General features: G+C 40.4%; 1 protein-coding gene across 1 annotated transcript; it reads left to right on the top strand.

The window, feature by feature from the left end:
- Positions 1 to 9,314: 9,314 nt before the first annotated feature.
- Positions 9,315 to 11,639, top strand: BEX5 (brain expressed X-linked 5). The gene is made up of 3 exons (XM_012758778.3): positions 9,315 to 9,453; positions 10,546 to 10,610; positions 11,053 to 11,639. The coding sequence occupies exon 3, from the start codon at positions 11,083 to 11,085 to the stop codon at positions 11,422 to 11,424; it is 342 nt and encodes a 113-aa protein (XP_012614232.2). The 5' UTR covers positions 9,315 to 9,453; positions 10,546 to 10,610; positions 11,053 to 11,082; the 3' UTR covers positions 11,425 to 11,639.
- Positions 11,640 to 13,097: the final 1,458 nt, after the last annotated feature.

The following is a 13,097-nucleotide window of genomic DNA, read 5'->3' as shown; positions in this document are numbered from 1 at the left end:
TTGTGGAATAGTTTCTGCAAGATAGGTGCTAGTTATTCTTTGTAAGTGTGGTAAAATTCAGGTGTGAAACCATTTGGACCGGGACTTTTCTTTCTAGGGATATTTTTAATTGCTGTTTCTATTTCAGCTGTTGAGATTGGTCTGTTCAGGGAATCTATTTCTTCCTCATTGAGCCTAGGGAGGCTGTGTGCCTCTAGAAATTTGTGCATTTCCTCCACGTTTTCCAGTTTGTGTGCATAAAGATTTCTGTAGTATTCATAAATTATATCTTGTATCTCTTTGGGATCAGTTGTGATATCTCCTTTTTTATTCCTGATGGAGCTTATTAGATTTTCTCTTTTCTGCTTTTCGTTAGCTTAGCCAATGGTGTGTCAATTTTGTTTATTTTTTCAAAGAACCAACTTTTTGTTTTATTAATCTCCTGAATCGCTTACCTGTTTTCAATTTCGTTTAGTTCTGATTTGATCTTGTTGATTTCACTTCTTCTGCTGGGTTTGGGGTTGGTCTGCTCTTCTTTTTCCAGCTCTTTGAGTCGTTTCATTAGATTGTCTATTTGTGATCTTCTTGTCTTTTGGTTATAGGCATTTATGGAGATACACTTTCCTCTCAGAACTGCTTTAGCAGTGTCCCAGAGGAGTTGATAACTTATCTCTCCATTGTTGTTTTCTTAATAGAATTTTTTTATTTCTGTCTTGATTTCTTCATTTATGAAGTAATCATTTAGTAGGAGGTTGTTTAATTTCCACGTTTTTGTGTAGAAATGTGAGTTTCTGTTAGGGTTGATTTCTACTTTTATTCCACTGTGATCTGAGAAGGTACATGGTATGATTTCTATTTTTTTAAATTTCTTGAAATTTACTTTGTGTCCTAGGATATGGTCAATCTTAGAGAATGTCCCGTGAGCTGATGAGAAGAATGTATATTCAGTGGATTTTTGGGTAGAATGTTCTGTATATGTCAGTCAGACCCAATTGTTCTAGAGTTTTGTTTAAGTCCATTATTTCTCTATTAATTTTCTGTTTTCATCTGTCTCATCCCATCTCGTGCCATCAGTGGGGTGTTGAAATCTCCAGTGATTATGGAGTTGCTATTAATCCATTTGCTTAGCTCCAGTAAGGTTTGCTTTATGAATATGGGTGCACCTAAGTTGGGTGCATATATATTTAAAGTTGTTATCTCTTCTTGTTGAACTGTGCCCTTCACCATTATATAATGACCCTCTTTGTCTTTCACTACTTTTGCTGGTTTAAACACTAAATCGTCTGAAATTAGAACTGCCACACCAGCCTTATTTTGGTGTCTATTTGCTTGGAATATTGATCTCCACCCTTTTATTTTTAGTCTATATGCATCCTTGCAGGTTAGATGTGTTTCCTGAAGACAGCATATACTTGGCCTGTATTTTCTTATCCATTCAGCCAGCCTATGTCTCTTGAGTGGAGAGTTTAAGCCATTCACATTTATTGAGAGAACTTATAGGTAAGGTAGATTACTGTTCATTCTGTTGGGTTGGATGTTGTTGCTTTGATTACTCTCTTGAGCCATTGTATTATCTGGCCTTTAATCTTTGGGTTTTGGTTGTTTTTATATTCATGAGTTTTTATTATGGTGTTCTGTGCGTAACACTGTTTTGAGTACTTCTTGTAGGCTGGTCTTGTCTTGGTGAATTCTCTTAGCCTTTGCTTGTCTGAGAATGCCTTTATTTCTCCTTCATATATGAAGCTTAGTTTTGAAGGAAATAATATTCTAGGCTGGGCATTGTTTTGTTTCAAAAGAGTGAGAATGGGGCCCCAGTCTCTCCTTGCTTGTAAAGTCTCATTAGAGAAGTCTGATGTTATTCAAATTGGCTTTCCCTTGTATGTTACTTGCTTCTTTCATCTTACAGCTCTTAGAAGGGCCTCTTTAGTTGATACTTTGGTCAGTCTGATGACTGCATGTCGTGACGTCTTCCTGTTTGCGTTGAATCTCCCAGGGGTCCTCTGAGCTTCTTGAACTTGTATATCAAGATTTTGAGCAAGGCCTAGGAAATTTTCCTCTATTATATCTTCAAACAGCATGTCCAACCCTTGAGTGTTGTCTTCTTCCCCTTCTAGTAACCCTATGACCCTCACATTAGGTTTCTTCACATAATCCCACAGCTCTTGTAGGCTTTGCTCTTTTCTCTTGTTTCTCTGCTCTATTTCTGTGATTGATTTATTTAATTGGAGGGTGTTATCTTCAAGCTCTGAAATTCTTTCTTCTGTTTGATCTACCCTGTTCTTGAGACTTTCCACTGTATTTTGTAGTTCCTTGAATTGATTCTTCATTTCCAAGAGTTCGGTTAAACTTTTCTTCATTGTGTCTATTTCTTTTTCCATATCCTGGAGGCTTTTTGTGGTTTCTTAGTGTTGGTTATTGAGTTGTTTTTGCAGCTGTGTGAGTGTTCTTATGATCCACATACGAAATCCCTCTTCTGTCATTTTGGTTGCCTGATTTTGGTTGGTGTCCGTTTCTAGGGGGCTGGTGCTCCTCTTTGGGGGTGTGTTTTCCATTTGGTTCTTCATATTTCCTGAGTTCTTTCGCTGATTTCTTCCTATGTTGATCAGTTGTTGTTTTTTCCTTTAGGTTATTGTTTGGGTATTCACACACCTTGTTTAGTTTCTGAGGCGTTAGGTGGTGTCTGTGGGTGAGATAGGACCACTCACTGTATATTGAGTCAGTGGGTGCCGTGGAAAGGCTGTGCAAGATGCCGTCCCTGTCAGTAGGTGGCGTTTGCTTGGAGAAACAGACTATGCTGTTGATTTTGTGTCCTGTTATCAGCTCTTGTTCTGGGCGGAGCTGGGTTGGGTAAGCCTGCCCTCAGGCAGTTAGCAGGGGTCAAAGTTCTGGTCTCTGCTTCCAGGTAAAGCTGTCAGGGTGGGGCTGGAATGGTCCTGCTCATCCAGAAAGTCTGGGTGTGGGTGTGGGGCTGTCTGAGACCCGCAGTCTGGAGTGGGCCTCGCTTCTTTCCACCCTCCCCAACTCCGCAGCTACTCCTGGGCCTCTGCCAGCAGGCCAGACCACAAGCCACCAGGCCTCCCCGGAGTATGATGCCGGTGGGGAGGTTCCCTGCACAGGAAAGCCACCTGGGCTGGGCGCATGGCCTCCTCCTGGGAGGAGGGTTGCCCTCTAGGATGCTTGGCCGACCCTGGAGGCACACATACCTCAGTAGGCTGTTCACATATAACCCTTCTGTGCCCCGGGCAATGCTAGCCCTGGTTGCAAGGGATCTGGTCTGCAGGTCCGACCTCTGGGTCTCAGAGTTCAAACTGTATCCCCACCAGGGAGAGGAGTTCTAGTCCCAATTCACCCACAGGGAGCCCAAGCTGGGTCTATGTCTCTCAGCCTCTGAGTCGGCACCATTCTTCTGGGAACACCGTGCCAGCAGCACCTAGGAGACCTAGTGGGTAGGGAGCTCACAGTCTGAGTTCCCCTGAGTCAGCTGTAGGGTCCCAAAAGGGAAGGTCCCGTTCCCTGGAGGTGCCTCTGGCTGGTGGCTGTATTGTCTCTCTGGGCAGCCACGGGTAGGGTCGGCGGATTAGAAGAGGAGGCAATATGGCGCCTGCCACGCGGCTCAGGTCTGTGCACACGGAGGTGCCTGGAGGAAGTTGGGAACCCGGTGCCATGTCTGCTACAGGCTCACCGCTGCTTGGCGGCGGCCGTCTCTGGGCTGGCATCCGCAGGTCTCTCCACCTGCTGGGGAGCCCACCAGGAGTCCCAAATGCAGGGGAGGGGAAACAGCAAATCCACCTACCCTTGCTGCTGGTCTCCGGGCTGCTCCGGTGGTCTCAGCCTCCAGTTCTTCTCTGCAGCTTCCTCCTGTGGAGTCTCCTGGGGTCTCAGGTACCCCTGTTTCCGGCCCTCGTCCGCTGTATGCTCGTCTTCTTGCTTCTTTTTTCTAATTTCTGCTAGAATCTGTCTTTTCTGCAGAGACACTCTGTCTGGCAGTGTTTCTCGTTTGCCATCTTGCTCCACCGCCTACTTGATAGAATTTTAAAAATAACAATCATTTTCCCATTAGTCATTGCTATGACTCATAAACATTAGACATAACTAAAAGACGATCTTTTATGACCATAAAATTTTTACCATTTTTAACATTAGAAAATATTGTGTGCATTTTTTAAAAAGTTAGTTGAGTAGTGAACAAAAGTTTCTTGTGTAGATGAAATGGGAAAGTGTAGTGACTTTAAAACATTTTTTCAAACTTTCATCTTGCTACTAAGCATAATTCTGTACCATCCTTAAAGGAGAAACTCATGTTTATGATGCAATTCTTCCTTGATTTAATTAAGTTTTCCTTTACATAAGTGTATGCATAGAAAATAATTTATAATAATATACAGCAAAATGGATGGTTTTATTGTTTTATTTTTGGAAAACAACTCAATTGCTAAAATAATAAAACATTTTTAACAACAGAGAGATTGCAATAAAAATGGGACAGATGAAAATTACAGATCAATGAGGGGTGTTTTTTTTTTTTTTTTTTTTTTTTTTTTTTTGTGTGTGTGTGTGTGTGTGTTGACTAATTGCAGGATTTACCAAAATAGATTGTTGGCTTTTGAAGAAAATTTAAGGAAATGTATTCAGTTTGAAATTTCTCTCTTCACCTTATGATATTTTTCTTAAGTGCTAGCCTGCTTAGAAGCTATTTACCATGCTAAATATTAAAAAACAATTTTAATTATTATTTCATCCTTGCTTGAGCTAAGAAAATATTCCTTCACATAAATAAACACAAAATAAAATCTTCATAAGAATATATAGGAAACTCATTCACATTCTACGTTTTATATATATATACATATTACTTTTTAAAACCCAATCATTAAAGACAATAAAGATATTTTAAAATAGAGGTTGAACTACACTAAGAATTAAAGAAAATAAATCAGAAAGTTAATAAGATGATTTTTTGTAACCCATAAAAGTGTTTCATGAATTTGCCTGATATTATAAATTACCTTGGGTACTTCTTCTTTTTTGTTATTTTGACATATTATGGGGGTACAGATTTTAAAGTTTCAATAATTACCCTTCCCTCCCTCCTCCCACAAGTCTGAGTTTCCAGCATGACCATCCCCCAGATGGTGCACATCTCACTCATTAGGTATGTATATACCCACTCCCCTCGCCCCTCCCACCTGCCCTATACCCTATTACTGTAGTCCCTATGTGTCCACTTAGGTGCTACTCAGTTAATACCAGTTTGCTGGTGAGTATATGTGGTGCTTGTTTTTCCATTCTTGGGATACTTCACTTAGTAGTATGGGTTCCAGCTCTAACCAGGAAAATGTAAGATGTGCTATATCACCGTTGTTTCTTAGAGCTGAATAGTACTCCATGGTATACATATACCACATTTTATTAATCCATTCTTGGATTGATGGGCACTTGGGCTGTTTCCACAGCCTTGCAATTATTAATTGTGCTGCTATCTTGGGTACTTCTTAAAAGTAAAAATTCTCATGTCTCAGCCTATGCCTACAAAATTAAAGCCTCCAGAGGATGAACCTGTGAATCTAAGTGTTATTTACATATCTAGTATGTCATCCAAGAAAGGATAGGTTTAGGAAATCCTGGAAGATGAGACTTATCAGAAAAATCCCTAAAAACAAAAAACAAAACAAAAAAAGAAATTTGTTGTTTAAGTTAAGGAAATGCAAAGGAGCTATCCAATAGAACATTCACTGAAACTACGGTTGTAATAGAAGAAATAGGAAAAAACTCTAAATGTGCATCAATAGGAAAACAAAACATGAATTATGATGCAATTATGCAATGAAATACTATACTGCTATAAAAATAAATGACCTACATCTATATATATCAACATAGCTGAATCTCAAAAACATGATTTGTAAGAAAAGCAGTTCATGTGTGTGTTCATATATATGTATATGTATACACACATTTAAAACACAAAATAACTCTGTATTTGTTTATATGTACACATACATACATTTATGCATATATATTTTATACTATATATAAATACATGGTTGCTTGCTATTCTATTTTGTATCATTGAAATATTTCACAAATTGATATGATTGATTACAACCTGTATTGATGAGGGTGTGAACAAACAGACTTTCTGGGGGGTAATCTGCATGTTTATATACATTATTGAAACAATATTCATGGAAATAATGCCAATATGAATCAATTGGGAATTGGCTATAAATTATGATAATTTCAACACTCTTAAGACATTAAAAACAGTAGAATAGTTTAATATTCACTAACCTGAAAATATTTTCAAGAAATAAAAAGCAACTAGAACAGTTTATGGTATATAATTCCATTAAAATAGATGCATGAATAAATTATGATAGTATGATAGTAAGTAAAGAATATTTAGGCCGGGTGTGATGGCTCATGCCTGTAATCCTAGCACTCTGGTCTGAGGCGGGAGGATTGCTTGGGTTCAGGAGTTCGTGACCAGCCTGAGCAAGAGTGAGACCCCGTTTCTACTAAAAAAAAAAAATAGAAAGAAATTTGGCTAAGCAACTAAAAATATAAAAAATTAGCCTGGCATAGTGGTGTATAACTGTGGACCCAGCTACTTGGACAGGTGAGGCAGGAAGATCACTTGAGCCCTGGAGTTTGAGGTTGCTGTGAGCTAAGCTGACGCCATAGCACTCTAGCCTGGGCAACAGAGTGAGACTCTGTTTCCAAAAAAAGAAACAAAGAATATTTAGTAAGATTATATGCTAAAATATTTATTTTTATATGTTACATGTTTATATATTTTTAAAATTCTACATGAGAAATTTCTAAAGGCAAAAATAGACTAATCTTTAAGAAAATTTTATATGGAATCAATTGCACAAAATATTTTTAAATGACCATTTAGTTTTCAACTGATTCCAAAATGGTTGAGAGAAAATAATAATGCCTCCTTTCTATATGAAGAGAGAATGACAAAGCAAATGTAACAAAATGTTGAGAACTGAGAAATGAGTGAAGAGAATGTAAGGTTTTTTGGTCTATTCTCAAAACCATTTTGTAAGTTTGAAATTATTTTATAATAACGTTTTTTTAAAAGACCACTTACATAACAATGGGAGATTTTTCTTTGGTTTTTTGTTTTGTTTTGTTTTTGTTTTTCACCTATGACAAGGTTTCCAAGTTCTATCTGATGTTAAGAATTACATCAAGGAAATTCCTCAATGCAGGTTCTCAGAACGGACTCCAACCTACTAAACTAGAATCTTTAGAGAAGAAGTCTAGGCATGTTAGCATCAGGTATCTGTTATGATATGGCAGGTTTAGAAAACATTACCTGGTGACCTGACAATAAGATTTTGAAATATAAAACAAAATGAAAGAAAAATTAAAATAAAATAATATTTTAAAAATAAAATAAACCAGGCAATACTCAGTATTGGTGATATATGAGAAAATGGGAATGTTCATACATCATAGACACTAAATTTGGACAATATTTTTCTAGACTGATTTCTATAACAATGAAAAACATTCACATTTATATACAACAATGACAGTTCTAGGAATTTAAAACTCTGATATTAGTACCAAACTTCTATGTACACAGAAGTTCAATCAGCATCTCCTATAATAGTGAAAATTACAAACAGCCCAAATGTCCATAAAAACAGAAATGAATGTGTATTATCTTTGTTTTGAAGGGAAATACTTGGACCGATTTAGAATAAAACGGTATATTTCTTGGGGTGTGGGTGACACTGATATTATCCTTCTATCTTATCTCTATTTTGTAATTTTGCTCATGGCTTTTTCTGGCACCTTGGGATCTTGCTTAGACCAGGCTTAGAACAACCTAGAAGTGCCGGAGATTTTAACATACCAGGGTAACATCCACCAATAAAGGACCCAAGTCTGAGAACAGATACCCCAGCTTCCCATCACTAGCTGGGATGATTCTGAGGAGCATTATATACTGACTTAGAGGGTCCCCAGCATGATTGAGCTGATTGACTTTTGGTCATGTCAGTCTCTGGGGATATATGTTTAAAGAACTTTTCCATCTGAAGATTATATACAAAATAACATATCATGTTCTATTTTAATGGTTTTATGTCTTTTTATCTAAACATTTAGTGTCTATATTTTAAGTATATGAGAGTAAGAAGACACTTCATTAGTTTTCAAAATAGCCAATTATCCTGGCACCATTTCTTAAATAATTCTAACCTTTCCCCACTGATTCAGAATATTTCAGTCAGCTTAGTAGCCTTTCTCCATATTTGGATTTGACAATTGGCTTTCTCTTTTGGTTGATTTGTTCTACATTTATTCGGGTATAATATTGTAGTTTATATTCGGGTTTAATATTGTAGTTTCATAATACTTTTCATCTGTCAGGGTAGCTGCCTCAAATTAGTGTTCTGAATTATTGGAAGACTTCACTGGTGTTCTACTTCAGAGAGGAAGCTGGAGTGTTATTGTAAGGTGAAGTTACGCTAATACAATTTAGAGGAGATCATCGGTTTGTCACAGTCTTTCAAGATCTGAAAATCCACCAGCCAAGCTTTATTAGACTCAGCGTATTATCTCATGGAAGGACACACTGATAGAGACCCTTCACAAGGGGAACTACTGGCTAAGGTTTACATTTCAACGTCCTTAAAGGGGGGAGGGGCGTACCGTCTGGAGGGTCTATATTTATAATATGATTCAGCAGCAGAAACAGGTTGCCATGTTTTTACAACTCGAACCTTATTTTCTCAATTAAATAATTATGTTGTCTCGTTAGAACATCGAAAAATGAATATATGGTGATAGGAGACAAAATGAAAACAACCATCTCCTCTCAACCTCAAAAAAAAAAAAAAGAAAGTAAGTAAAATAAGGTGAAAAAAATTAAATGCTACTTTCTACCTATTTTCTAGACTTCCTAGCCTCGTGCTCTTCACCCCACACCCGGTTTCCAATCTGGGACAAAACCTGCAAGACTTTTAGTGTAAATTCTGGGTTTTACTTGCTGGGAACTGAAGAGGAGAGAAGTCGGCGTTTAGGATTACAAAAGAGGAAGAACTAATATTTTTAAAGCTCCAGCACAAACCAGGAAAAGACAAATACAAACGACAAAATATTATGTGGCCCGTTTGGTTTTAGGGATCGCTAAATAAGAAAAAAATAGAGGGGTGTGCAGTAGCCTGCGGTAGTGGTGGAGAAGGCAAGAATGAAAAAGGTGGCCCCGCCCATGCACTCGCCCCCACCCTCCTGCCGCACTGCAGGTGTGAATGGTAATTGGGAATCTGAGCTCACAGTGACGTGGCCCTTACCAGACCCAAAGCCAAGCGTGGATTGGTCTCTCCTGGTTGCGGTCTGGTAGTCGTTGGTGACTGTGCGCCGGCTAGTTATTGCCCTGAAGGGGGACGAGCCGGCTGCCCAGGAAAGGAGGAAAGTGATAGAAGCTGACCTCTATCCGATCCGTGGCAGGTTGGTGGGCGCTGACTGGGGTGGGGATGGCAGAATGCAAAGACCAGAGCGGGTACAAGATTGGATTATCTACCCCTTCCTTCCCCAACACCCACCGTTTCGTGCAAGAAATGGAGGGCTTACGGGGAGGATCTCTAGAGGGGACCCGGGTTGTGAAGGGGTGCCAGTAGGAATCTCCTAAGAAAGGAGCTATCGGGTAATGTCTGATGGAGTGGGGCCGCGGGAGGGCATGGCGAGGAAAAGGCCTGATTCCTGCAGGGCCGCGGGAGTGGATGCAGCTGCGGACTAGCCAGTGAGGAAGACGGGCCCTGCCACGGTTTTAGGCCTGCGTTCCTGGTATCTTTTCTTCACCTTCAGTCCCTTTGGAGCCGGAAATGGTGGGCTGTGGGGGCCAGGAAGAGGAATTGCTGCAGAGGACAGGAACAGGGATTAGGTCTGGGAAGCAGGTTCCTATGGCGGCGGTTGAGCAGCGAGTGGAGCTTTTGACTGAGGGATAGAGGCGGGGAGCGAGAAACGGTTTCTCCTCCCTGCAGGTCGGTGTAAGCTTGGGACCCTGGGATAAGAATGACAAAGCGCTTACATCACAGCGGGGCCTGGTATGCAGTACCCACACACCTTTTCGCCCATCCACCATCTTGATGCACAAAATGGTGGGCAAGGGAGGGAGTGGGCTGGAGAGAGGGCAGTGAGTTCCATAGGGGCTTGGGGGATAGCCAGATTGAAATTCTTTGTAAACTACGCCTCCACCCAACAAGATCTTCTAACTACCCCGCCCCGCAAGTTGTCCATCAACGTTCAAGAAATGGTAATTAAGTGACCATTTAGGAGTAGGAGGAGACAGTGGGGATAGGGGTCCTAAAGAAGAGGTTAAGATGGTTTGGAAATAATTACCTTTGATTACAGTGCCTGTTTCTGGAAGGTGGAGTAGCCTGTCACAGGTGAGAAAAGAAGCTGTGAGACAAGGTGGAGGAGAAACAGAAGGTGGTGACGCTTGACTAGGAGAGCACTAAATCAACAACGGACCTGGTGCTCCCAGTACCAGCCCTTTAATCAAGTGATCAGTTCTGGCCATTGTCATATTTTTGTCTGCAGGTCTTTAAGTGCGTTGGCGTAGCAGATTTCAAGGCTGAGAGAAAGACTGCCTTTGATCCCTGCAGGTAGGAAGTTCCCTGAGGCACTGTGATGTAGGAGTATCAGGGATTCAAGCAGAATCTGGGGGACTCACAGCCCCCCCCCCCCCCCCCCCCGTCCGAGTTAAGTGCAGAAGAAACCTGGCAGAGTCTGAACAAAACAACAAACCTGTGGCTGGTGAAGGAAGGAGGGAGTAAAAGGGCGAGGTCTAGTGCGCCCCTTGAGGGCTTATCAGTATCCCCAGGAGGTTAGGCCTGGTCTCTCAAATGCTGCCCCGCCTACCACCTGTCATACATTTTGGTGGAGGAAGTGGCCTGGGAAAGGATTTTCAGGGAAAATGGTGAGCTTTAGGGTAAGGCTGGGTTGGGGCGCCCCCTAGAGGGTGAACGAAGTTTCCCAGGTAGGAAAACTTGCCAGACAGACCTCTGATTCCTGTATCAATCACTTTTCTTGCTTTTTATCTCCTAGGAGGAAGAAACGGGGGGAAAACCCCTCAACATGGAAAACGCCCCGCAGGAAAACAAAGTTGTGGAGAAAGCCCCAGTGCAGAATGAAGAAGCAGCACGTCCTTTGGAAGGTGGTGAAGGCCAGGAGCCTGGAGGAAATATTAGAGGGGATTGGGTTCCACCTGCACAGGATTTTGGAGAGGAAGTGCCTAATAGGCTTGTCAATAACATTGATATGATAGATGGAGATGCAGATGATATGGAACGGTTCATGGAGGAGATGAGAGAGCTAAGGAGGAAAATTAGGGAGCTTCAGTTGAGGTACAGTCTGCGTATTCTCATAGGGGACCCCCCTCACCATGATCATCATGATGAATTTTGCCTTATGCCTTGAATCTTAAGGTTAATAATTATAAGCCCCCTGCTTTCCAAACTTGTACTTCCCTGGTATAACTTTAGTGTGAATCTTTTGGTGTTCTGCCATTTTCTGATTGAAGATTTCATTTTGACCTAGTCTGTAAGGTTTTTTGTCAGCAGGGGAGTTTCATCAACTTGCATGGAAAGATGTTTACTACATGTTGTAAAGTTAATAAAGCAATTTAAAAAGTACTCTATAGGTATACTATCTCATTTTAAAGCATGCATATTTTTACTATATATAAAATATATACAAAATATATATATTAAAAACAGAATATGTTTTTTTCTATGTAGTATAGTGATTGGTACTTTTTAATTTATTTTTTCTTGATTATCTGTTTTTCTCATTTTTCCAAAATGAATATTGTGTTTTACATGTGTCCAAAAACAGGAAACTAGGAAACTGCCAATCAGCTTATAAATGGAATGGGGGCAATTAAGAAATACTTAAAACACAATTTAAAGACATAAAAATCTTGTATTACCTCTGGATTTTTTATTTAAAAGCACAAATCTGGTAATTATTATAGATACATTTCCTTAAAGTCAGCCTATTATGTTTAAAATGAGGATAATATATGCCTTACAGGGCTGCTGTTGGAATCAAATGAGGTAATGAGTGAACCCTGTGTCTGGCTGTATCCACACATGCAAAGCCCCAACCCTCTAGGTGCCTTTCATTTGGGGGGAAGGTTCCAAAAGGTGTGCCTACCAGAAAATCCAATCAACAGTCACATGGGTACAGGTTGAGTATCCCTTACACAAAATGCTCTCAGCAAATTGGTTTCACTGATCAACACCTAAATGCACATACAGGAATAACATTTATCAGGTGTTGGGCAGATTGGAGGGGGGAGGAGGGGATGAGTATTACATAATGAGATATCTTGGCGCACAATCTGGGACAAGCATCCTCAAACTACGGCCAGTGAGCTGCATGTGGCCTGCCGGGTGTTTTTGCCACCGCTACCTGTCCTGCTTAGCAGCCGACTCGTCCCGGGCCCACAGTGCGCATGTGTGGAATGTGCGCCACACTCTCCAACAGCCCTCCAACGGTCTGAGGGACAGTGAACTGGCCCCCTGTTTAAAAAGTTTGAGGACCCCTGATCTGGGGGATGGACACGCTTGAAGCTCCGAGGGGGGGAGGAGGAAGAGCAATTTACATAACCTAAACATACCCCCATAATATGCAGAAATAAAAAAAAAATGCTTGGGACCAGTGTTTCTCATTTTGGATCTTTTCAAATTTGGGAATATTTGCAATATACATAATGACATATCTTGTGGATGGGACCCAAGTCTAAGGATGAAATTTATTTAACTTTTATATACACCTTATACCTATAGCCTGAAAGTAATTTTATACAATGTTTTAAATAATTTTGTACATGAAACAAAGTTTGTGTACATCAGGTCAGCTGTGAAATTTTCCATTTATGGCATCATGTCATGTTCAAAATGTTTTGGAGTTTGGAGCACTTCAGATTTGGGATTTCCTATTACTCTGCTGTTCTGCCTTCCTTTTGTAGACAATGCCGTGAATATCAGGTATTTCTTCCCTTTCTGCTTCCTCCACTGGCCTCCACTACTGCTGATATGCTAGACTCCTAAAGGTGACAAAAACCCACTGATTTCTCTGGAATCCTC

The sequence above is a fragment of the Microcebus murinus genome, chromosome X, assembly GCF_040939455.1.
Source record: "Microcebus murinus isolate Inina chromosome X, M.murinus_Inina_mat1.0, whole genome shotgun sequence".
Classification (NCBI taxonomy): Eukaryota; Metazoa; Chordata; class Mammalia; order Primates; family Cheirogaleidae; genus Microcebus; species Microcebus murinus.
Note: the sequence above shows the minus strand (reverse complement) of the source record. Positions and strands in the feature narration are given on the sequence as shown.